The sequence below is a fragment of the Bos javanicus genome, chromosome 12, assembly GCF_032452875.1.
Source record: "Bos javanicus breed banteng chromosome 12, ARS-OSU_banteng_1.0, whole genome shotgun sequence".
Lineage (NCBI taxonomy): Eukaryota > Metazoa > Chordata > Mammalia > Artiodactyla > Bovidae > Bos > Bos javanicus.
In genome coordinates, this window is record NC_083879.1 from 47,761,376 (window position 1) to 47,787,989 (window position 26,614).

The window sequence follows — 26,614 nt, forward strand, 5'->3', positions numbered from 1 at the left end:
GACTCTTTGCAACACTATGGACTGTGTCTCCCTAGGCTTCTCTGTCCATGGGATTTTCCAGGCAAGAATACTGGAATGGATTGCCATTTCCTACTCCAGGGAGCCTTCCCAACCCAGGATTCAAACCCACATCTCTTGCATCTCCCAAGTTGGCAGGCAGATTCTCTACCACTGTATTACCTGGGAAACCCTTAACATGTATGCAGACCCAAATGCAAATACAGAAGGCTTCTATGGAAAGAAAATAGCCTGTAACCCAGGAATATGCTTGACCATTCCTTTGAACATTTGCCTGATGAAACAGAATCTGCAAGATTGATTTATTCATTTTATGACTCTGAGGGTGACGTGTCCAGAACACCTAGTAGATAACAGTTGAATAAGAATGACTCTGGTAAGTCAAATTTATTGAAAGTGAACATCAAGACTGAGACTAAGGGGAGGGCAAGCAGTCACCGAGGGCACAAAATAGTGGAGGTGCCCCCTCTCAGGGGCATGCCCAGTGCAGGGCGGGCAGCTGAGAACTTGCCTCACCCTTGTCAGGACCCTGTGGAAATGATCTAGCATGAGTCATTGATTCAATCAGCCAAATTTTCTTAGTTTAAATAAGTGATTCATAAAGAGACCAAATGAACATTTAAAGTGTTTCATATTCTTTTTTGCATTGGACATGTCTTGCTTTAATTTTATAAGTGATGTTACTTAGTTCTGGTAAGACTGTGTGTGTGTGGTGGTAATACAAAATGAGATCCCCACCTCATTTACATAGTTATCAAATATGTGTTACATGAAAAAAAGAAAATGGATGGGATAGTCCTGGGTTGACGATGCTAGGATAGGTGAGGCATGGCCACAGGGTTTTTCTTTTCTGTATTGGTCTTAGCTCAAAACGGCAGCTTAAAACCTCATTCACATTAATAGTTCAGTTGTGGTCTTAAGAATTTCCAGGAAGGATAAAATCAATAGTGCTCTCTTATTCTATCAGTTTTTAGAATTGATACATTCAAAACCATTGTATGTATTTGGAAAGTGTATTGGGTGACTTTTATTCTCATCTTTTCTTTAGAGAAAGTATATTAACCTAATAAAAAAATGTTAAGAAAGGATTGTTGTTTAGTCACTCAGTGGTGTCTCTTTGTGACCCCAGGACTGTAGCCCACTGGGCTCCTTTGTTCATGGGATTTCCCAGGCAAAAATGCTGGAAAGGGTTGCCATTTCTTCCTCCAGGGGATCTTCCTGACTTGGGGGTCAAACCTGCGTCTCCTGCGTAGCTGGCAAATTCTTTTCCACTGTGCCACCAGGGAAGCCCTACTGAGCCTGTGCTCTAGAGCCCGTAAACCTCAACTAATGAGCCCATGTGCTGCAACTACAAAAGCCTCTGCACCCTAGAGCCAGTACTGTGCAGTAAGAGAAGCCTGAGCACCACAGTGAAGAGTAACCCCCACTCCCCACCACTGGAGAAAACCCACCCATGGCAGTGATGACCCAGAAGAGCCAAAAATCAATCACTCTTATTAAAAAAGACACAATTTAATGTCATGATCCCTGCCTTTATAGAAGATCAGAACAAAATCTGGTGCCATTTCTCTTGGTTTTGTGAAACTTTAGGGACCTACTAAATGCTTCCATTTGTATTATATAATTTAGTGTTCGCTGCTGTCCCCTGAGATAAGTATCGTTGTCCCTACTTTTACAGATGAAACTGATGCTGAGTAACTCATGGTTAAGTAACTCAACCATGATTACATACTTACTGTTAAAACTTTTTTTTTTTTTCTGAAACAGAAGCTTATGATCCTTCTTAGTCTCATTTAGACAAAAATCTCATGATGAATTATTGTTTGTGTGAGTTCCAGGAAAATTTTTGCCACTGTAGATGAAGCTATATGCTTTTTTTTTTTTTCCAGAAAATGAGAACTGTATAATTTAACGTGTTTCCTTTTTGTCTTAGTTGACAGAAAACTCAGAGCTAAATATCTTATCCAGGTGTTGTAATCTTTTTCTTTTCTTTCACTTTTGATGCTTCAAAGTAGCTTTCTCTTTATCTTTCAAGTGGAATGAAATCTTTTTTACCCTTCAGTGCCTCCATTTATACTAAGATCTTTTATGTATTAAAAATATAAAATATAAATCTTAAATAATTAGGTTTTTAAAAATATAAAGGAAAAGACCAACTAACATGACCTCACTTTTAGTTAACAGTATCAGGGCTTCAAATTCAACATTCAGTTTTGAGTATAAGAAATATGATTCCTTAGAATGACTTTTCTTATTTCATCATATGTCCTTAGAATCTAAGCTTTCAAGAGCAGGAAAAATATCTTTAATCAGCTAAGTATCTAGTAAAATACTGAGCATAATTTTAAGAAATGGATATAAAAGCTCTTTTTTAAATTCTTTAAATTCTAACTGTGTTAGGGACAGTGGTAAGAGCTCCTCTTAGGAAACTTTTCAGTGTTTTATTGAGCAATAGTTGGTTTCATGAGCTTAAACTGGTGATGTTGGGGTTCAACAAAAATGAACCAATTTGAAAACTATGAGCTTGGTGATTGATTGGATTTAGGGAATGATGAGAGAAGGAATGAGAATTGATGCCTGGGGTTTTGGCTTGTGTCCTGGGTTTATGGTGATGCTATGAAGGCCATAGGATGAATAGGTTTAGGAAAGAACTCAAGAAAATATCTAAGTGGATATATTCATAGAGAGTTTGAAATGTAGGTTCTGGAGTCCAAGGAAGAGGACTTTTCTAGAGCTAGAGATTTGAGAGTCAAAGCATGAACACGGTGTGTACATGGAAGCAGATAGAATGAACTAGTGAAGGTGTATAGAGTGAGAATCGAGACGGGTGTAGGACAGAGTCTTGATGAGTACTAATAGTTTAGGAATAGGCAGAGCAAAAAAAGCTCACACTAGAGTGAGGAGTGATCAGAGAAATGGCAGGCACATCAGGAAGTGTGGATCCCTAAGGCCAGAACCGTTCAGTAGGGAGGAGGTTGGCAGCAGTGGCTTCAGCTGCCAAAGGGCCAGGTCAAACAAAGATAAAAAAGAAAGTGTCATTTGGATTTTTAAAAACGCTAAAACAGAAAGAAAAGCAGTTTCAGTGGTGCTAAAAGGCAGATTGCAGTGAACTGGTAAATGCATAGAAGTTGAAAAATAATAATAGAAAAAATAGATAACCCTCTGAATAAGGATTGTGGCCATGAAATTAAAAGATGCTTGCTCTTTGGAAGAAAAGCTATGACAAACCTAGACAGCATGTTCAAAAGCAGAGACATCATTTTGCCAACAAAGGTCTGTATAGTCAAAGCTGGGGTTTTTCCAGTAATCATGTACAGATATGAGAGTTGGACCATAAAGAAGGCCAAGTGCCGAAGAATTGATGCTTTTGAATTGTGCTACTGGAAAAGACTCTTGTAAGTCCCTTCAACTACTGGAGCAATTTGGCCACATGATGCAGAGAGCCAACTCATTGGAAGAGACCCCAATGCTGGGAAAGATTGATGTCAAAAGGACAAGGGAGTGGCAAAGGATGAGATGGTTAGGTAGCATCACCGACTCGATGGACATGAATATGAGCAAATTCCAGGAGATAGAACAAACTCAAGGAGCCTGGCATGCTGCAGTCTGTGGAGTTGCAAAGAGTTGGACACGATTTAATGACTGGACAACAACTGTTTAAGAAAATATAAGGTGGTCAGGGAGGGAGCATGAGATCAAGGGCTTTTACCTTCCTGAGTTGGAGTGTATCCAGCCTAAGTGGTGATAGGAAGGAGCCAATCAGAGGGAGACACTGAAAGTTCAAAAGAGGATCAATTGAGCAAAAGTGCTGGGAAAGAAAGAGATCCAGGATGAAATGATGGGATTTAACTTTAGATAGGAGGGGGCACCTTTTCCATTTTGAAGAGGAGAAATAAAAACTATGTTAAAAGTAACTTAGTGGAGAAGGAAATGGCAACCCACTCCAGTGTTCTTGCCTGGAGAATCCCATGGACGGAGAAGCCTGGTAGGCTGCAGTCCATGGGGTCGCACAGAGTCGGACACGACTGAAGCAACTTAGAAAATAAAAAAAATAAAAGTAACTTAGTAGGTTCAGTGGCAAGAATTTAGGAAGTTCCCACCTAATGGCTGTTTTCTAATGGCAAGACAGGTGATAGGATCAGAATTTGGTTTTTTATTTATTTTTGATGGTGCTGGGTCTTCTTTGCTGCATGCAGACTTTCTCTAGTTGCAATGAGCAGGGGCTTTTCTTCATTGTGGTATGCAGGCTTCTCACTTTGGTGGCTTCTCTTGTTGCAGAGCACAGGCTCCGGGTAAACGGGCTTCAGTTTACCCTTCAGTCAGCTTGGAGACTCACTAGTTGTGGCGCACGGGCTTTAGTTGTTCCACGGCATGTGGAATCTTCCCAGGCCAGGGGTCAGACCTGTGTCCCTACATTAGCAGGCAGATTCCTATCTACTGTACCACCAGGGAAATCTCTGTTAATTTGTTTTAGCCGTACCGGACAGCGGTATGTGGGATCTTAGTTCCCCAAACAGGGATCAAACCCTTTCCCCCTGTAGTACAAGCACGCAGTCTTAATCACCAGACCACCATGGAAGTCCCAGGATCAGAATTTTGAGAAAAATACAAGTTTGAAATAGCTGTATAATAAATGAGTGATGTGTGTTACAGACATAACAAATAATTGCCAAGGTGAGATGTCATATGTTCATTGCAGTACCATTCTGTGTAATTTTTCTCTAGCAGCTTACACTCACTCAGCATACTAGGTGCAAACATGGAGAAGGTAGGCAGTTGGTCTGATCCAGAGTTACAAATGTATATGTTCAGCTCTCATTAACTTGTAAGACTGGAATTACCTTTATATTCTTTATATCACATATTTTGAAATACTGTGGGAAAATATAGCAATCGAACAGACAAGATAGCTCTGCTACTTAGTAACTATGGATTCTTAAGACAATAATTTAACCCCTCTAAACTCAGGATTGTATGAGAATTAAACAATGTAGTACTTTTCTGACATATGACAATAAGTCAGTAAATGTAGGTTCCTTCCCTCTTTTCCATCCTTTTCAAGAATCAGTCCAAATGTTATCTGTTCTTTGAAGCCATTCATAACTCAGTAAAGAAAAACTTAAGCTTTTTGAAATCTCTTTCCCACAACTCTAAAAATATTTGTATTAATATTCCTACCACTATATATCATAATTACACACGTGTCTTGCCAATGAAGTGCCTCGTTTTTCTTTGTGTATTAGCCTTTAGCACAGTATTTAGCACATAGTAAGTATTCAGTTGGGCTTCCCAGATTCAGTGGCTCAGTGATAAAGAATCTTCCTGCCAATGCAGAAGATACAGGTTCAGTCCCTGGGTGGAGAAGATCCCCTGGAGGAGGAAATGGCAACCCATGCCAGTATTCTTGCCTGGAGAATTCCATGGACAGGGGAGCCTGGTGGGCTGCAGTGCATGGGGTCGCAAAGAGTCAGGCACGACTGCCCAACTGAACATACACACACACACATGTGCAAGTATTCAATTAAATGTTTGTTAAACTGTGATCTTTTTCAGTCTTCAATAATAATTTCACTGAGTGAGTGTGAGTGAAAGTCGCTCGGTCATGTCCGACTCTTTGCGACCCCATGGACTATAGTCCATGGAATTCTCCAGGCCAGAATACTGGAGTGGGTAGCCTTTCCCTTCTCCAGGAATAATTTCACTAGAAGCTGTCAAATAGAGGGCTTTAGAAACCAACCTTTAATATATTCACATGCTCCCCCCTCATACATATATATTTGTGGAATATAATACATCTGTTTCTAAAACCTGAACTTCAGACTTCCCTGGTGGCCCAGTGGTTAGGAATATGGCTGTCAGGACAGAGGATGTGGGTCCGATGATGCGTGGTGTGTTAAGATTCCATATACCGCAGAGCAGCTGGGCCCTTGCGCCACAACTGCTGAGCCCAAATGCCCTAGAGCTTGTGCTCACAGCATGAGAAGCCCATACACCACCAATAGAGAGTAGCCCCCGTGAGCCACAGCTAGAGAAAGCCCGCCAGCACCAATGAAGACCAACCACAGCCAAAAATAAAATAAATAAAATTTTAAAAAATAAAACTTGAGCTTCTTCTACCCTTTCACCCAGTGCGCTTCTGTCAATAATCTCTCTCAAGGTCCACAAGCATTTCAGTTAGTATTTAACCAGAACTTAACCAACCACTTCTTAGTAAGTGCCTAGAATGTGCAAGGCCTCACACTTGCCTGAATGTTGGCCTAACTCCCACGGTTCCAGATAACTTGCCTCTTACTGCGATGTGTGTCACTTAAAAAAAAAAAAAAAAAAAAACCCTGCAGTTAGCCAGGTTTCTGCAAAATGAAGTCACGGTATAATTATCATTCTTTTATGGTATGTTTATGTTCCAGGACTAACTCCTATGTTCTTTGTGATTTCTCGGAAAGTTTCAGGGACGTTTCGGCATCACAAGTGCCCCTGAGGCAATCCACTTCATAAAGGGCTCAAACAAATTACATATTTCTATATGTGTGTCATTCTTTTTGGTTCATACTTAACTATTTTGAAATTTCCTTAAGAATACCTTTTTACATGTTTTTCTTAGACACCTATGTAGTTAAATTTTACAGTCAGAACAGTCATCATGACTTAAAAAAAAATACTGTGTGGGTAAGTTAATTTTTCTTTAAATGAAGATGTAATTATTTCTCAGATTGATACACTTCTCATCATAGTGTGCTCTTCAAGTTCAAATTTGTTTTTGATTTCCTAGATGTAAAAGAGTGTTTTAAAGGTAATTATTATAGTGGAAAGCTACAACATATATAGTATAAGTCATATTTTCCCTATAAAATTTGAGAATGCTTATTTTTTCCACATAAGGGTATATGAATTTAGGTCTGAGGAAATTCAGAGAGTAAAGTATTGCAAAAAATACTCATTGCAAGTGTTGGATTTAAATATACTTGAAGTATGACTAAACTAAACCTACTATGTAAAAGTATAATAATATAACTTCTTCCTACCAAAATATTTTAATTGTTTTCAGCCCAATTATGTTATAATTAAAATATCCAAAGAGCCCTGTGATGGCCTTATACACACTTGACAGAAGCAGCAACTGAGTGTTTCCTCTCCTCAGTTTTGAATTGCCTAAAGACGCACCTTTTTTGTTTAAGATTATACTCTGTAGTCCTCCATGTTTATGTGGACTTGCACTAAACTTAACAGAGCTAGGTCAGATTATTTTGATTTTCACAAGTACCTTGGCTTCTTTTTTAATCTTTTCATCATCAGGTTTAAAATTACAAATACCCCTGTTGTGTCCTGCAGGTAAAATTCTGTCTTGAGTGAAACATTCTATCTCACCGTAGAAATACCTTATTTGTGTACATATGCCCTTTTAAAATTTTTTGCATCACACTTTCACATCTATTATGTATCACATAGACCTTTCTTTTCTAGTTTTAGGTTTGTTTTGTTTTTTTAAAGAATGAAATGTGTATTTTTCCCACTACATTTTAGAAGTTTGGTATGTTTCCTTTTAAATAGTAAGTACACTTCTCTGACCTTTTTTTATCAGTAAGGAACAAGTAAATGACCTCTTGCTATCATTTCTAACCCTGTGTTTTTATGACTCTTAGGATAGCAGCCGTTTATAACAAACTAAACAATTCTTGGGTATAAGGACACGCATAAAACAAACTGCAAAGCTATTAAAATAAGTCTCTGGAAATATGTGTTGGCCAGGAGAGAATATTAATAGTGAAATGAGATGATTATGGTCTTCTTTGGCAGTATTTTAATTTAAACTTAGGACATCTATATCCTGTATCAAGTTGCTGACACTGAAGGAAGACTGGGAATATGGAGAAGTTCAGGCACTAGAGTGAGTCACACTCCAGACACCAAAGAGTCTCAAAGAGCCTGGAGTCTGAAATTAATGATGGAAATCAACAAGAATTTGCATCAAAACCTACCAGATTATACTGAAATAATAAAAGCCAGAAAGCAGACAACAGCTAGATGAATCCTGGTACAGAAGGAAAAGCCAGGTACAAGACGACATGTGTACCAGAGGCAAGGCCGTTAGAAGTCCAAGGTGAAATTCAGTAATCAGATGAATGAAGGGATCTGCACAAACCAATCAGAACCGAACTGAGGTGCCCACACTTCTGTTCTCAGTCATCAGTGGCAGTAGCCTACTTCAGTGTGTAATAATGCTAGCTTCCTCTACCTGCCTCACTGTTGAGGATGACCTTAAGATTATATCCAAGTTCAGGAAAGAATGTTGTTAGTGATTAGTTATGTCCCCTAGGCTATGACAGCACAATCATGTCTCATTTACCAAATCCTTGAGCTCTCACTAAGCTTTCCATGGTAGATAGGATATGACTCCAAAAATATTTATCATTTGAAATGCATTAGAATAAGGAGTTGATAAGCCTTATTCTTCTCTGCTATGGCCAGGACTTCATTCTGTTCTAGACTTAAAACTTTGAATACTTACTAGGAGGTAATCAGAGGGAAATAATCAAGATGATAAAAGAATTCCATTCAGCCAAGAGAGATTAAGGGATTTGGAGGTGTTTAGAGAAGAAAACTGAAGCTTCGATACTTTGGCCACCTGATGTGAAGAGCCACCTCCTGGGAAAAGACCTGATGCTGGGAAAGTGTGAGGGCAGGAGAAGGGGATGACAGATGGGCAGATGGACAGATGGTTGGATGGGCATCATTGACTCAATGGATATGAGTTTGAGCAAACTCCGGGAGATAGTGAAGGACAGGGAAGCCTGGCGTGCTGCAGTCCACGGGATCACAAAAAGTCAGTCACTACTGAGCAACTGAACAACAGGGTAGAAAAGATTTAGAGAGATACAAGAAATTCGAAGTAGACATGAGAAAGAGGCAGAAATAAACTTGCGATACATCTCTCCAAAGGCTGGAATTAAAACCTAAGGGTAGACATTATATGGAGACATGTTTGGTTTGCTTTGTGTGGTTGCTGTTGTTGCTTTGTTTTGTTTTGTATAGAGGTTAAATAACTTGAAGGTCCCTTCCAAACCTGAAATTGTGACTGTCAAAGGCCTTGATAGAGAGCATCTGCATTATTGTGTACATAATGAATTTGTTTGAATTCTAATTTGAATTGCTTTGAATTCATTTGAATCCTGATTTCATTTCTTAATAGCTAATGAATTTGGCTGTATTTCTTAAAATCTTCTAAACCTCAGTTTGTCTTGAGAATTGCAGTAATATCTACCTCTTTGGTATTTAACAGATGAAATTTTTTTTTTTTTTCGATTTATTGGGTGTGTGCTGGGTCTTAGTTGCAGCACATGGGTTCTTTGATCTCTGTTTGGGATGCAGGATCTTTACTGGCAGCAGTGAACTTCAGTTGCAGCATACAAGGTCTAGTTCCCTGACCAGGGATCAAACCCAGGCCCCCTGAATTGGGAACACAGAGTCTTAGCCACTGGACTACCAGGGAAATCCTGAAGATTACATTTTTGTATAAAATACATAGTGCAAAGCCTGTAACATATAAATACTACATGAATATTAATTTGCCAGACAAAAATCTGTTTTGTCTATTGTTTAGAGTGTAGTGGCATTGGCATTCAAGGTATATTTTACCTTCTTCAAAAATTATATATTGAATGAATTGAGAGAGTAGCATTGACATATATTCAGTACCATGTGTAAAATGGATAGCTTGTGGGAAGCTGCTGTGTAACACAGGGAGCTCAGCTCCGTGCTCTGTGAAGACTTAGAGGAGTTGGGTGGGGGGGCAGGCTGGGAGGGAGGCTCCAGAGGGAGGGGATATATATGTATACTTACATACACGCTGATTCATGTTATACAGCTGAAGCTAACACAACATTGTAAAACAATTATACTCCAATAATAATAAACTTTTTAAATCATACATTGAGATGTGCTAAAAATTTGCTTTGATAATGATTTTAAATTGTCTTTGGGCACTTAGAGTATCAATAGATAACTTTGAAATAATTTTGCCTTTTCTTTTAAACTATTTTGTTAGATGTGATAATGATATTTTGGGTGTTTTTTTTTTTTAATCCTTATCTGTTAAAAATCTCTACTGAAATATTTACAAGTGAAATGATCTGAGGTCTGAAATCTGCTTTCAATTATTTCAAAATAACTGGAAAGGAAGTAGATAAAAACAATGTTGACAGAACATTATGGCAGTTCCTCAGATGATTAAACATGGAGATACCATATGACCCAGCAGTTCCACAACTAGTTTTATACTCGAGAAATGAAAACATGTCTACACAGAAACTTGTACATGAATGTTAGATGTTAACAGCATTATTCACAGCAACCAAAATGTGTAAACAACCCAAATGTCCACCAGCTGATGAATGGATTAAACAAAATGTGGGATAGCTGTACAATGAAATATTACTCAGTCATAAAAAGAAATGAGTTACTAGTAGATATATAACATCATGCACCTTGAAAATACCACGCTAAGTGAAAGAAGCTGGTCACAATGGCACACATGTTCCATTCATTTGAAATGTCTTGAACAAAGAAATCCACAGAAATAGAAAGTCGATTAGTGGTTGCTTGTGGCTGGTAAATTGAGGGCAGGATGAGATAGTGGAGTGATTCCTAAAGGACTCAGGGTTTCCTTCTGAGGTGATGGGAAAAATTTTTTTTTACTTTATACTTTAAATGGATGACTATATTGGCAAGTGAGTTATATCTCAATAAAGCTGTTTTTAAGAAAAAACAATTTATTGCCAAAATGTTGATAATGGTTAAAGTCAAGCAGTAGAAAATGGGGACTAAAAGTTTCCAAAATAAAATGTTTAAATGCTCTTTCAGAAGTAGTTTAAACCTCCAATATAGGTATGTACTTGGTTTAGGACAGTTCAGTTCAGTTCAGTCTCTCAGTCGTGTCTGACTCTTTGTGACCCGATGGACTGCAGCACACCAGGCTTCCCTGTCCATCATCAACTCCCAGAGTTGACTCAAACTCATGTCCATTGAGTCAGTGATGCCGTCCAACCATCTCATCCTCTGTCGTCACCTTCGCTTCCTGCCCTCAATCTTTCCCAGCATCAGAATCTTTTCAACTGAGTCAGTTCTTCACATCACGTGGCCAAAGTATTGGAGTTTCAGCTTCAGCATCAGTCCTTCCAATGAATATTCAGGATTGATTTCCTTTAGGATGGACTGGGTGGATCTCCTTGCAGTCCAAGGGACTCTCAAGAGTCTTCTCCAACACCACAGTCCAAAAGCATCAGTTCTTCAGTGCTCAGCTCTTTTTATAGTCCAGCTGTCACATCCATACATGACCACTGGAAAAACCATACCCTTGACTAGACGGACCTTTGTTGGCAAAGTTATGTCTCTGCTTTTCAGTATGCTGTCTGGGTTGGTCGTAACTTTTCTTCCAAGGAGCAAGCGTCTTTTAATTTCATGGCTGCAGTCACCATCTGCAGTGATTTTGGAGCCCAAAAAAATAAAGTCTGATACTGTTTCCACTATTTCCCCATCTATTTCCCATGAAGTGATGGGACCAGATGCCATGATCTTAGTCTTCTGAATGTTGAGTTTTAAGCCAACTTTTTCACTCTCACTTTCATCAAGAGGCTCTTTAGTTCTTCACTTTCTGCCATAAGGGTGGTGTCATCTGCATATCTGAGGTTATTGATATTTCTCCCAGCAATCTTGATTCCAGCTTGTGCTTCCTCCAACCAGTGTTTGTCATGATGTACTATGCATATAAGTTAAATAAACAGGGTGACAATATACAGCCTTGACATATTCCTTTCCCAATTTGGAACCAGTCTGTTGTTCCATGTCCAGTTCTAACTTGCTTCCTGACCTTCATACAGGTTTCTCAAGAGGCAGGTCTGGTGATCCGGTATTCCCATCTCTTACAGAATTTTCCACATTCATTGTGATCCACACAGTCAAAGCTTTGGTATAGTCAGTAAAGCAGAAATAAATGTTTTTCTGGAACTCTCTTGCTTTTTCAATGATCCAGTGTATGTTGGCAATTTGATCTCTGGTTCCTCTGCCTTTTCTAAAACCAGCTTGAACATCTGGAACTTCACGGTTCACGTACTGTTGAAGCCTGGCGTGGAGAATTTTGAGCATTACTTTACTAGTGTGTGAGATGAGTCCAATTGTGTGGTAGTTTGAGCATTCTTTGGCATTCCCTTTCTTTGGGATGGAATGAAAACTGACCAGTCCTGTGGCCACCGCTGAGTTTTCCAAACTTGCTGGCATATTGAGTGCAGCACTTTCACAACATCAACTTTTAGGATTTGAAATAGCTCAACTGGAATTCCATCACCTCCACCAGCTTTGTTCATAGTGATGCTTCCCACTTGACTTCACATTCCAGAGTTTCTGGCTCTAGGTGAGTGATCACACCATCATGATTATCTGGGTCGTGAAGATCTTTTTTGTACAGTTCTTCTGTGTATTCTTGCCACCTCTTCTTAATATCTTCTGCTTCTGTTAGGTCCATACCATTTCTGTCCTTTTTTGTGCCCATCTTTGCATGAAATGTTCCCTTGGTATCTCCAATTTTCCTGAAGAGATCTCTAGTCTTTCCCATTCTATTGTTTTCCTCTATTTCTTTGCACTAATCACTGAGGAAGGCTTCCGTAGCTCTCCTTGCTATTCTTTGGAACTCTGCATTCAAATGAATATAACTTCCCTTTTCTCCTTTGCTTTTCACTTCTCTTCTTTTCACAGCTATTTGTCAGACCTCCTCAGACAGTCATTTTGCTTTTTTGCATTTCTTTTTCTTGGGGATGGTCTTGATCCCTGTCTCCTGTACGTCAGGAACCTCTGTCCATAGTTCATCAGGCACTCCGTCTATCAGATCTAATCCCTTGAATCTTTTTCTCACTTCACACTGTATAATTGTAAAGGATTTGATTTAGGTCATATCTGAATGGTCTAGTGGTTCTTCCTACTTTCTTCAATTTAAGTCTGAATTTGGTAATAAGGAGTTCATGATCTGAGCTACAGTCAGCTCCCAGTCTTGTTTTTGCTGACTGTATAGAGCTTCTCCATCTTTGGATGCAAAGAATATAATCAATCTGATTTCAGTGTTGACCATCTGGTGATGTCCATGTGTAGAGTCTTCTCTTGTGTTGTTGGAAGAGGGTGTTTGCTATGACCAGTACGTTCTCTTGGCAAAACTCTATTAGCCTTTGCCCTGCTTCATTCCATATTCCAAGGCCAAATTTGCCTGTTACTCCAGGTGTTTCTTGACTTCCTACTTTTGCATTCCAGTCCCCTGTAATGAAAAGGACATCTTTTTTGGGTGTTAGTTCTAAAAGGTCTTGTAGGTCTTCATAGAACCGTTCAACTTCAGCTTCTTCAGTGTTACTGGTTGGGGCATAGACTTGGATTACTGTGATATTGAATGGTTTGCCTTGGAAACGAACAGAGATCATTCTGTCATTTTTGAGATTGCATCCAGGTACTTCATTTCAGACTCTTTTGTTTTGGTTTAAAACCAGGTTGGTTTTTACCTCGGGTTAGCTCAGGTAAGAAGGATGCACAGAATGCTGACCTGACTGCCAGATACATTGTTATTCCTCTAAAGAGCACTTCAGTGTAACCTCCAGTGGAGCACATGTTTGCATTATACTTCTTAGAGCTATTTTCATCAAGAAATGCCATCTATGTGTCCCCTTGCCAACATGTTTGCAGAGTTTACAACTTTCAGCCATCTATTGGCATCAACCATGCAATACTCTTAAGCAGCTGCTCTGCAGTGGAGCTCTTTTAATATGCCACCCTCTATGCAAATAGTTTGTACGAAATGACCAGGATATGTGCGTTCACATTCAAGAGAGTAGTTTATCTCCTTTATAGAGAGTGTTGGTACAGTCATCATCTTCAACATCTTCACCATCTGGAAGCGTCATAAGAATGTCCTTTACTCTTCCACTTGAGGAGTAGAGTACTGCAATGTGGTTTTTATTGTTTTGTTTTATTTTTATATTGTTACAATCATATAATTGGATGCAGTTCTACATTTGTTCATTTTAATGAATGGTTCCTTCTTTCCTGAAGTTACGGTAATTTTCTTACATGTTTGATATACTAGAATTGTAAGATATATCCTATTAGGTTTTTGTAGATCACTAGAAAACGTATCAGAACTAATGAATATTCTTACCAGTCAGACTGCTATAGAAGAATGTTTAAAGGTCTCAAACAAGTGGTATATGGAAAAGAGAGTTGAGGCAGGGTACTTTTGCTGTACTTGAATTTTATAATGAATGAGTAATGATTCTATGATTTTTAAAAAGCAGAAATTAAAAGAAATATTTTGACAAATGACTTTCTAAATTAATGGAGCATTTGCCAGGAATTGACTAGGACTGCCGAAAAGAAGCGTCCCTGAATAAGATATTCCACATTTTTTAATTTTGGATAAGAGAGCCTACTTTCCATCTGAGGACCCTAGAGTGAAACCTGCTTGGCAGATTTTCTTGTCCACATATCCAGCTATCTCATTCAGATGAATGGCCCATAGCAGCAAAAAGAAAACATTTAGTCTGTTTCTTCATTCATAAATTGGGGCACACAACCAAAGACTGTCAGAAACTGGAAGAAAATTAATAGCACAAGAGGGAAAAAAAACACACACACACACATACAATAAACAGAGGGACTGACTCTTCTCCAGAGAAAACAAAAATTCTGTGACAGAAAAGAACTTGCAAGGTTTTGTAATTAGTTTCTTCAAAAAGATTGGAGAAATTAGTATTTATAGAAAATAAGCAGCGTATGGAAAAAGTTTATGGTGTTTTCAAAAAATGCTGAAATCAAAATCATGTAGTTACTATAAGTAAGTTAAAAATGCCAGTAGAAGGATGTCAGGAAAAGTGAACAAACTCTCCTAAAACTTTGAAAAAGGTAAAAAGACAGAAATTTACAAGGAAAAGGTAAACAATATTGACAGTTCCGAGAGAAAGAAAATACTTACAAAGAAATCAACATGAGCTTGGCAGCATAGTTCCCAGAAATCTGACTTTAGAAAACAGAGAAGTAATACCTGCAGAGTTCTGAGGACGAGTATAGTACTTTACCACAGTACTCCCTCATGAAATTACTAGATTGTTTGCCATCAAATGACAAAAAGAGAGAGAGAGAGACAAGAAATAATGGAACATGCCAAGATGTGCAATAAAAGGAAATTTCAAAGTAACAACTTTGCATCAGTCTTAAAATCAGTCAGTACAAAATTGATCCCAGCAAACAGTATGATTAAGAAGCTAGATAATCTTAGGTCATGTGGGGGAAAAGGCATTTCCATCATTGAGGAGAAAAAAGGCAGAAACTCTTTAAGAAGAAGGGGAAAGATCTCTGTAAGAAAGTCAGGGTTGCTATATTTAAAATGGATAACCAACAAAGACCTGCTGTATAGCACATGGAACTCTGCTCAGTGTTGTGTGGCAGCCTGGACGGGAGGGGTGTTTGGGGGAGATTGGATGCATGTGTATGTACGGCTGAGTCCCTTTGCTGTTCACCTGAAACTATCACAGCGTTGTTTGTTAATCACCTATGTGTGTGTGCTGTCACCTCAGTCGTGTCGGACCCTTTGCGACTCTATGGGCTGCAGCCTGCCAGCCTTCCCTGTCCTTCACCATCTGCCAGAGTTGGCTCAAACTTATATCCATTGAGTTGGTGATACCCTTAGACTCAGGAAAACTGCCCACCCTCACAATAGAAGAAATGCAAAATAAACATACCCAAACACTTACGAGACTGGCAAAGATCCCAAAAGGTAAGACAAGCATACATTTGATCAGTTTGGAAGCTGAAGCTTATTGAATCAGAGTAGATTTCCTAAGTTTACACAGTCAATAATCCTGTCCGGAATAGGTGAGTCTTTGACTTCTAACCGAGTACTGAAGTATTTCCACTACCTGTGCTTGGCTTTCTGTGTGCTCAAGTCTCCAGTGGTGTTGTCCATACTATTTGACAGTAAGTGGAATTTTCTTTGTTCAAATTTACCATTGATATAAAAGAGATCATCTGTATGAAAACATAATAAAACTGCATCTTATTTTGGTGTCCATTGTAGCTGTGTATTATCCTAATAGGAATTTTGCAGAATTCAGTTGCTTTTTCAGTGTTCTTTACTTAGATTTCAGAAGCTGTGCTAACATTTAATACTATCAGATGAACAGCCGTAGTTCTGTGACAGCACCCTCGGTTGGGGTCATCCTAGTCTAAAAACCTGTGAATTTCCCTTCTGTCTCCTGACCAGCATCAGAAGTGATCTGTTAGCTGTAGTTGTTCCTATATTAGCAGCAGGTGAGGTCAAAGAGAAACAAAAGCATGACTTCCTCTTGGACTCTCAGGAGCCAAAGCCCTCTGCCTGGTATCCCCGCTTCCCCTTTGTTTTCTCCCTCCTCATACTTACCGTCTCTCCCTTCCCTCCCCTCAGAAGGTATGATTCCCTGGACCCTATTTATCTGTAGAATAGTGTTAGGTTGTATTGGAGGAAATTTTTTTCTCAATATTTTATCTCTATGCCAAGGTACAAAAGGTATGACTAGTGAAAAGAGGTTCTTTCAGATAAAAAATGTTCCTTTGATAGGTTGAGAGACCATTATCTCCCCTCTCACTTCTATTTACCGCATGGTAACTAGAACAGGAGCTGAAATCTACCATAACACCAGACATATTTTACATTAAATCAATGGTACACACTCCACTATAGGGAAGCATATAAATGAAGTAGCATAGTCTCAAAAGCAATGAGTCCTCAAAAGGCTCAAATATCAGGGACTTCCCTGAGGGTTCAGTGGTTAAGAATCCACCTTGCAATGCTGGGGACAAGGAATCAATCCTTGGTCAGGGAACTAAAATCTCACATGCTGCAGAGCAACTAAGACAGGACACAGCCAAATAAATAATTTTTTAAATAGTATATCAGACTGGCAGTTTCTGAAGGTAGACACATCCTCATGTGCATTGGCCAAGCCAGCCCCATTCCTGCAGAAAAGAGAGGATTCTGGCATCGTTTCTTCTAGCTCCTCTCTTGGCCCTGTGAGTTACTAAGGCTTTGTGGCTTAAACTCAACAGCTCTGTTTTAAAATACCCACTCAAGCTAGATGGTTCTAAATAGAACTAATGACAGCCAGAAAAAAAAAGGCCTGTAGGAACTTGCTGTGACACAGAGCTGATGTCTATAAACAGATTAGTAGAAGGAAGCAGAACATTTTTCTATCACTGTAACTTTTGTGTCTTGGCACGAAGATGAAATAAAATCATAGGAGAAAATTACCTCCAACAAAGCCTACCACTGTTCTACAGAGAATAAGGTAAAGAAGAGTTTAGTCTGCCCTCTCTCCATATACTTGTGTTTGATCAAATCAATTTAGTAATGAAGCATAAATATCCACTAGTTAGTGTGCGGTGCTAAAGGTTTGACTACGGGGAAAAGAAACAACAAAATAGATGTAAAAGAATGAGGGAAATTTTTTATCTGGGTTTTTCAAGTTCAGCATAACTAATCCTTAATTCAAACAATGACTGATAGACCTAACTCAGGTTTTCATTTGTAGAAGAAGAGGGAGTAATATGTTTTGTTGTGTCTTTGCTGAAGTACAGTCAATTTACGATGTTTCAGGTGTGGAGCAGAGTGATTCTGACTCCCTGTGCTATACAAGCTGGTCCTTGATGTTGATCTGTTTTATATATAGCAGTCCGTATCTGTTAATCCCAAATTCCTGATTTATCCCTCCCCCCACTTTCCCTTTTGGTAACCATAAATTTGTTTTCTGTCTTTTAGTCCGGGAATAACATGGTTAAAGAAACCCTGAAGCTATATTAAACTTATTGTTTGAACTGCTGATTAATAGACAAGAAAAAATTTTTTCAGACTTTTTCCCTTGCATCTTCATGCAAGATTTCAAAAAAGGCTGGTAGGATAGTTTAAGAGGTAGAAGAGAAAAAGTTAAGTGCCTAAATAATCTGTTTATCAAGTATGTGTAGAAAAGCTACCAGGGGACGTAGCTATGCCCATGACTCCCAAATTTGTTAAAATCACCTGGGGATCTTTAAAAATTTCAGAGCCAAGGCTACACCCCGGTTCAATTATCTCTCAATCTCTGAGGGTGGAACACAGGCATCAGGTTTTTTTTTTAAGCTCCACAGGTGATTCCAATGTGCTGAAAAATTTAAGAAACACTAAACTATGGAATTGGAGAAGGCAATGGCTCCCCACTCCAGTACTCTTGCCTGGCAAATCCCACAGACGGAGGAGCCTGGTAGGCTGCAGTCCATGGGGTCCCTAGGAGTCAGACAACAACTGAGCAACTTCACTTTCCCTTTTCACTTTCATGCTTTGGAGAAGGAAATGGTGACCCACTCCAGTGTTCTTACCTGGAGAATCCCAGGGATGGGGGAGCCTGGTGGGCTGCCATCTCTGGGGTCGCACAGAGTCGGACACGACTGAAGCAACTTAGCAGTAGCAGCAGACTTTGGAATAATTTTTTTTGAAGTATAGTTGATTTATAATACTGTGTTTGTTTCAGGTGTACAGCAAAGTGATTCAGTTATACGTGTGTATTTTTTCAGAGTATTTTCCATCATAGGTTATTATAAGATATTGAATATAATTCTCTGTGCTACACAGTAAATCCTTGTTGCTGATCTCCTTTATGTATAACAAGATAATACTATTGTATGTGTCTCTTAACCCCATACTCCTGTTTATCCTATTTCTCCCTCCCCCTCTTTCCCCTTTGGAATGACATACTTATCTTTTAACAGTATTAACAACTATGAGATTTTTGTGCATCATTATTGAACATTAATATGTAGTTATTTTCACAACTTTCCTCATTTATGTAATGTAATTGTTTCAAATGTTTTTTCTACTTCAAGAATAAAAATAAATGTTTTAACATCAACATCATGAGTTCTGCTTGCTAAAATCATACTTGTTTTCCTCTTCTATTTTCATGTATCAACAGGAATTGGCAGCAATGAAGCAGATTATCACTCACATGCGTAGTAAGCGTTCCAAGGACAACTTACTTTTCACTAAAATGGAATCCAAAAATGTGACAGAAAATCAGAAATCAAAGACTTTGAATGCGCCTAAAGAACCTGAAGACAATGTATTTATACCCAAGCCAACACTGTTTGTAAGTACAACAAAAATTTAGAATGTTAGTCTTTAGTTTTCACTAAATGTATTTGACTTAAATATCCTTCCTATCACTCATTTTGATTGGTTTCAGACTAACTATAATCATTTTACGAAAGGACCTTGAAAGATCTGTATTAGTCCCTTTTCTAGTTAGCCTATTGAACTTGCCCAGTAATTAGCATTAATATAGCACCTTCCATTCTCCAGGGACAAATTTTAAACAAATCAGAAACTCTTGATTTGACTGGTTTACAGCATGATCTCTCAGTTTTTCATTAGGATGTAGCTGACATCATATCTCTTTTGAAGGATTTTCTCTTATATATAAAAGAAAGTTTATTATAGAAAAAAGAGAAAATGCAGATAAGCAAAAAGAAGTTTGTTTTTTGGGGTTTTTGTTTGTTTGTTTGTTGTTGTTTTGGCCATGCCTCTCGGCTTACAGGATCTTAGTTCCCTGACCAGGGATTGAATTCCAGCCCTCAGTAGTGAAAGCACTGAGTCCTAACCACTGGTCAGCCAGAGAATTCCCTGTTTGCATGATTTATAAATTTACATAAGAATAAAAGGGATGTAAAATATCACCTTTACCCTCTTATTTGTAAAATAATATATTTTGCTGTAAGGAGTTTTCTTGTAAAGTATAAAACCAATCATATTAACATAAACCAAAAAACTGAAATGCATTATTAGGTTAAAATGTATGTACACAGAAAGTAGTAAAAAAAAAAAAAAAACAAGAAATTAGAAATATTTGGATTAAAAATAGAGAAAATAAATTATGAAATATTGAAAATGATGTTTTAATAATAATGAGAATTTAAGAGAGTCAAACTAGGAGTAACTTTATTAAATAGTTCACTTTACTTCAACACGGTTACCCCTCCATGCCTTAATTTCTCAGAAGAGGCATGATTTTTACCATCTGAGCATAGAGACTCAAAGCCAGAAAGATTTTCTGTATGATATTCTGAGTCAGTGAGTCCCCAGAATCTTAAACTTTTTTCAACTCCCTAGATGATTATAATAATCGGTCAAGTATGGGAACTTCTGATCTAAGCTGTTTCATTATACATTCAGAACATGCTACTCAAGATCAATGAGATGTGAGAGATTGCTTGGTGATTACATAGTTCAACCTCCTTTTTCAAAAAAATGACAGAGTTACAATCTAAATGAAATAAGGGATAATTATCATAAGGATCTATGTGGCAATAGACTGAGCTAACAGAATGGAGAAAACAGGAAATCTAGATTGACCAGCCTGGGAACAAGGCAGCTCTGTGGATTTCCACGCTGAGTCCATGGATCTTTTCCTCTAGTGGTACCTTGGCTTCTCGCTGTTTCTCTCCTAGTGTCTGCTCACTGATGGTTTCCACTTCCTTATGCACTTGCTCACAGTTCCTTGTCTTGAGACGTGTTTCTCTGCATCCTTTCCCTAATCTGCTCTCTTCTAACTAGTTCTCTCTGTATTTTCCAAAAGCAAGAATTGAATGGACACAGTTTCTCCTTATTGGGGGATTGATACCTCTTGTGGCAAGACATGTTAAGGTTATTAGCCAGCTACTGAATGGCTGCCCTTACTAATGACCAGGGATCATCTGGTACCAAAGAAAGCTGCCTAAGGCTGTTCATTCAGAAGGGCTACGGCTAGGTAGGTTCTCCTCAGAAAGTCAGCTAAGATTATGGCAGACATTATGGTGTGTCTGTTGTTATAGTCTACAAGAAGAGAGCAGACTGAACACATAGATGCTAATGGGGAATGTAGCGTTGGGTGAAAACCCCATGGTACAGCCAAATACATTAAGCCTGTCACATGCCCTAGTCTGCTTTTCTGACCCTTCTCTGTTTCAAGCAATGTACTACTCTTTCTGACCCTGACCTCCTACATGTCTGACTTTAGCTGGGTAGCCTGATTCTGATATCCTGAAATCCTGACTGTCACCCATACAAAAGTAATAGATTTCTCCAGGATGTCAAGATAAGGTTTTGCAAAGAGAAGACAGATAAGATTTTAAATATAAAGTCTTAATTGAGTAGTTTTTATTTCCTCCTTTATGCTTATCTGTATTTTCTTTTTTTCTACAATAATCTTTTTCTTATATACTAGAGAAAATGTTTCAAAAGAGGTATAATCTCAGCTACATCCTAATGAAAACTGAGAGCCCGCGCTATATACCAGTCAAATCAAGACTATGTTGCTAATAATGTAGAATTTGGAATGAGAACTGACCGGGTCACCTGGGGCAAGTCACTAAAATGCCCTGAACTGGTTCTTATCTGTAAAATAAGGAGCAAGATTACATGATATAAGGCCTGGACTTCTTTTATACTAGCATCCATGATTATCTTAAAGCATCATAATTTCTACAGTTACTGAGTATTTTCAATTTTCCATAGCAATGCTTTTCTTATGTTTTCTCTGATCTTGTTAATAGGAATTTATGGTGCTAATATTTGAAAGTAAGATCTAACCATTACATAATTTTATGGTTCTATAGCTAAAATGGAACATTTCTAATTTATTTCCAGATCCTTTGGCTGAAATTATTTGCTGTTTGTATTTTTCCCTAATACAAATTCAATATTTAATGGGATGGATAGGTGCATGTTTACATATACACTGAAAATATGAAGAAAACACACAGAGCCCCTGTTAAATGGGCAGTAGGGTGAAGGTGGATTCCCTGGTAGCTCAAGTGGTAAAGAATCACCTGCAATGCAGCAGACCCAGGTCTGATCCCTAGGTTGGGAAGATCACCTGGAGGAGGAAATGGCAACCCACTCCAGTATTCTTGCCTGGGAAATCCCATGAACAGAGGAGCCTGGTGGGCTGCAGTCCATGGGGTCACATAGTCAAACATGACTGAGCAACAGTCACTTGCGATTGCAGGGTGAAGGTAGAGCTGAGTTAGAGAAGAGAAAGGGGAGGAATAAGAGCTTAAGACAGTTTTCTTCACATAAGTTTATAATCATAAAAATGTCCTGCAGTGTTCACATGATATTTACATACGAAGACAACCCCACAAGGTGTATTTTTTTTTTTGTTTCTTTCTCTTTTTTGGCTGGCTGTGTCAGGTCTTAGTTTCAGCACTCAGGATCTTTCTGGCAGCAACAGGCTTCTCTCTGGTTGTGCTCGTACGCTGCAGAGCAGGAGCTTTGGAGTTTGCAGTTCTGGAGTTTGCAGCTCTCAAGGTCTCCAGTGAGTTTGCAGCTCTCAAGGTCTGGAGTTTGCAGCTCTCAAGGTCTCCAGTGAGGCACCCGGGCTCTAGTTGGAGGACATAGGCTTAGTTGCTCTGCTATACATGGGATCTTTGTTTCTCCGACCGGGGATGGAACCCACATCCCCTGCATTGGAAAGAAGTTCTCAGCCTCTGGACCACCAGGGCAGTGTCTCCCACAAGTTGTATTCTGTAGGAAAACTCTTGACTGTTGAAATCACACATGTTGGCAGGGTTATTATTCAGGCATTTTTGATGTACCAGCAAAGACTAAATTGAACCATAGAATGTAAGTGCTTTGAGGATAGAAGCTTGTTCCCATTGCCTTACACAGCACAAGATCAAAGCAGATAATAAATATTTGGTAACATAGGACTTAAAAAAAAAGAAACAGTTATTTGCCTCCCCAATTTAGTTATCGTCTAAACTGTGGGGAATTTTAGTGTTGAACTAAATAAACTACATGGGGTCACAAAGAGTCGGACACGACCGAGAAACTGAAAAACAACAAATAAACTACAAGGAAAGTGAAAGCAGCAGCTTCTCAGACCACATGCTGCTTCTGCATCAGGCAACACCATTCAGTCTCTTTCATCCGAAACTCACAGTTTGTTCCCACCAATAATCTACTTTCTCTTTCAAGGTGGTTTTTAGCTGTCCTAGCCATTTTTACTATCCCCTTCCTAGATGACAACAAGAGCTGTTTGAATCGTCTTTGTAGCAACACTCCTCTCCTTTCAGAGCAGGAAGGAACTGTCTTTTGCTAGTTTTCTGTTCCTTTCCCAAAATACCTTTATACTCAGGATTCATATCATTGTCATTATTTTGTCAATAGTTTCTTTAAATACATATTAGCAACCCCACTGTTCGTCTTGTCTCCAGGTAGATTGTGGTGGTTTGGTTGCTAAGTCATGTCCAACTCTTTGCAACCCCATGGACTGTAGCCCACCAGGCTCCTCTATCCACCGAATTCTCCAGGCAAGAATACTGAAGTGGTAGCCATTTCCTTCTCCAGGGGAATCTTCCAGACTGAAGGATCAAACCCATGTCTCCTGCATTGCAGGCGGATTCTTTACCGCTGAGCCTCCAGGGACTGTAGGCTCAATCCTGGTAGAACCTGGTAGAATTTGTAGAACCTGAATCTCCAAATAGAATAGGGAACATAATAAGAATATGCAGCACAAGTACGTAATTGAAGGGTCGCAATTACAGGGAGTTCATGATAGTGTCCTGGTCTTGGCTTATACTGGTTACCTCATTGGCTAGTGTATGTTGAATGGGTAAATTACATTTATAAAATTTTTTTTAAAATGATTATATAAACCACTTGATTCTCAAGAAGTGATTTAGAAGGCTATGTGTAGTCATCTGAAGGCAAAACATATTCAAATAAGTTAAGTTGAACACGTGTGTGCTGTCTCTGTGGAGGACCTAAGCATTATAGAGCATCTGATCATGAAGAGAGAGTCAACTTTGGACTTCTCGGTCCAGCGCAGGGTGTGCAGGTTCGATCCCTGGTTGGGGAACTAAGATCCCACATGCCTCTTGTGTAGCTAAAAAATAAGAATAATTTTAAAGATAAAATAAAAATAAATACATTAAAAAGTTTGAAGTAAGTGTTAAGAAAAAAGTCAGCTTTACAGATGCTTGTCCTCTAAGATCAAGGATAAGAAAACAAATGAAAATAGTAAAAGGTGAAATTGGATGGACTCTTTTAAAGGAAATACAAATTACTATGAAAATTCAAAGAAAAAAAGAGAGATAATATGATGTAGATGGGCACCAGGAAAGAAAGCATTGAGGTTGATCTTGAAGAATGTCTAGGATTTGACAAGCACAATAAGGGTTAATGAGTGAGAAATTCCAAGGCAGAGAGTGTAATATTCATAAAACATTTTCTAATTTGCTCCTTTTCATTATTCAGAATGAGAATGTTTAATAATCTGACTTTACACCTCTCTTACTACATTCTTACGCCAGACTTTAGGCATTTCACCGCTTAGTGCTTTCTCTTAGGACAAAAGAAAAATACACATCAGTAAGGTATGCATAGAGTAGTCTGATTCAGAGAGGCGGGAATTATCAGAATGCTGGTTACCAGAAAGCAGGGGAATGGGGAGTTACTGTGTCTAATGTGTGCAGAATAAGCATAAGATTTTATGGCACACCAGGGTAAATGAACTTTGCTGGTAGGTTGAAGCAGCTCCAGCCATGTCTGAAGGCTCAGGGGCCAGTTGCTCATCATACCTCTAATGCTTTCTTGTCACATTTGTTTGGAAGCTCTGGTTTCACTATTTCATGTTGAATCTAGATTTATCTCATCAGAACATGCTCAGACCTCAAGATATCTAGCTTTGTCTATTTATATTTTTAAAAATAATTTTGTAATTTCAGCTCTCAGTAATAGCAACGTCTTTTTGATGTAATGTAGCTGTGAGCTAAATTAGAAATAAGGATTCTTTTTAGTAAGCGTGCAAGTAGAGCTGTGAGGACTGTATGATTTGGGGCAGTTTCTCATTTAGTCACTTCCTTCGTAGAAAAGCTAGTCTTCTCTCCTAGACTCATTTAAGTTGAGCCCTGCCTTTGAGGACTCATAAATATTTGTTTCTTTGATTCCTAGTTTATATCTTTGTTTTCAAAATACAGTGATTATATCTGCTAAACATAGTATTTCTTTACTTCAAAAAAGTGATGCTGGCTGAACATTAATAGATTCTTAATTTCTAGCTCTCTTTCTAGATTCCAGGAATAATCTACCAGGCATATTGTGTCTGCATTTATCAGTCAGCAATCTTCTCAATGTTATAATCCCCAAGTTATATATTAATGTTTTAGTTATCTGTTTCTGGATGATACAAAAGTAGCTATCTTATCAGTTATTATCTCCGGAATCACATTGTAACAGTAAATTACTTCTGGTTGGTTTCCAGTTAATCCCATCATTTGTTTTTAACCACAGCCCCCTGAGCTCTTTCCTAGATCTGGAATACAGTTTACTTCAGGGCCTGCTAACACCACTAATAATGGGAGGTTTTCACTAATTTGTACTGTTTCTTTATAAAGTTACAAATATAATTAACCTAAACCAGCTCAGAAAATTAAAGCAGTGTTTTGGCTCAGATGGTAAAGAAGAGCCCAGGAGACCTGGGTTCAAGCCCTGAGTCAAGAAGATCCCCTGGAAAAGGGAATGGCCACCCACTCCAGTTTTCTTGCCTGGAGAATTCCATGGACAGAGGAACCTGGCAGGCTACAGCCCATAGGGTTGCAAAGAGTCGGACACAACTGAGCAGTTAAAACTTATCTGTCCAAGACAGAAGTTCATTCTAAGTAGTTTGTATATCTAGGACTTCCCCGGTGGTCCAGTGAGAATCTGCCTGCCAATGCAGGGGAGACAGGTTCCATCCCTGGTCCAGGAAGATTCCACATACCACAGAGTAGCTAAAACTGTGTGTCACAACTGCTGAGCCCGTAGTCTCTAGATCCCATGCTCCACAAAAGGGAAGCCCATTCACTGCAACTAGAAAAAAACCCATGTGCGGTAACCAAGAGCCTGCGCAGCCAAAAATTAATCAATTAATTCAGGAGTTTGTATGTCTAATATATGTCTAATGTGTTTGTATATAAAATATATTACGAAAAGGGTTTCATATCATGGAACCTCTGAGAATCTTAATTTTTTTAAACTGTGAAATAGAAAATAAAGATGCTCCTTAGAAGATTAACTCTATTAATGACTGAAGAGGCATAACAAAATTTGTTACCTAAAATACCATCTTATGGGTAGAAAAGCTAAACAACTTTAAGATAGTAACGTAAAAGAAACACTACTGTTTAAATAGGTAAAAGAGTGGAATTACCAAAATAAAAAGCAGTTAGTTCTGTATCTGGATTTTTGTGCCCACTTTATTTAACAGTCATCTATCAGGGGTTGGGCAAGACAGTAAATATTCTAGGCCTTAAGAGGCACATGCATATTGTTTTGTTTTTTACCTTTCTTTTAAAATGTTAAATCTATTCTTAGCAGGCAGTTCATACAAAAACAGACCATGGACCATGGTTCGCCAGTCAGTGATCTATCCTAATGTAGTTTGCTCAGTACTCATCAGGAGTTTGTAAAAGCTTAGAAACTTCCAGTGTCTGGAACTTTGGGCCGTCACTAATGGATAGTACCTTACTGACAAAACAGAGAATGCATGTG

General features: G+C 38.6%; 1 protein-coding gene across 3 annotated transcripts in view; it reads left to right on the forward strand.

Moving 5' to 3' along the window:
- Positions 1–26,614, forward strand: part of PIBF1 (progesterone immunomodulatory binding factor 1) — a 234,868-nt gene that overhangs the window by 195,742 nt on the left and 12,512 nt on the right. For 2 of the 3 annotated variants that reach the window (XM_061435061.1, XM_061435062.1), the window contains exons 17-18: positions 19,020–19,193; positions 22,274–25,549. In XM_061435061.1, the coding sequence (XP_061291045.1) occupies positions 19,020–19,193; positions 22,274–22,480 (381 nt within the window). In that variant the 3' untranslated portion in view covers positions 22,481–25,549. Of the gene's footprint in view, positions 1–19,019; positions 19,194–22,273; positions 25,550–26,614 lie in introns of those variants that run through there. The other variant, XM_061435063.1, reaches the window with a different exon arrangement.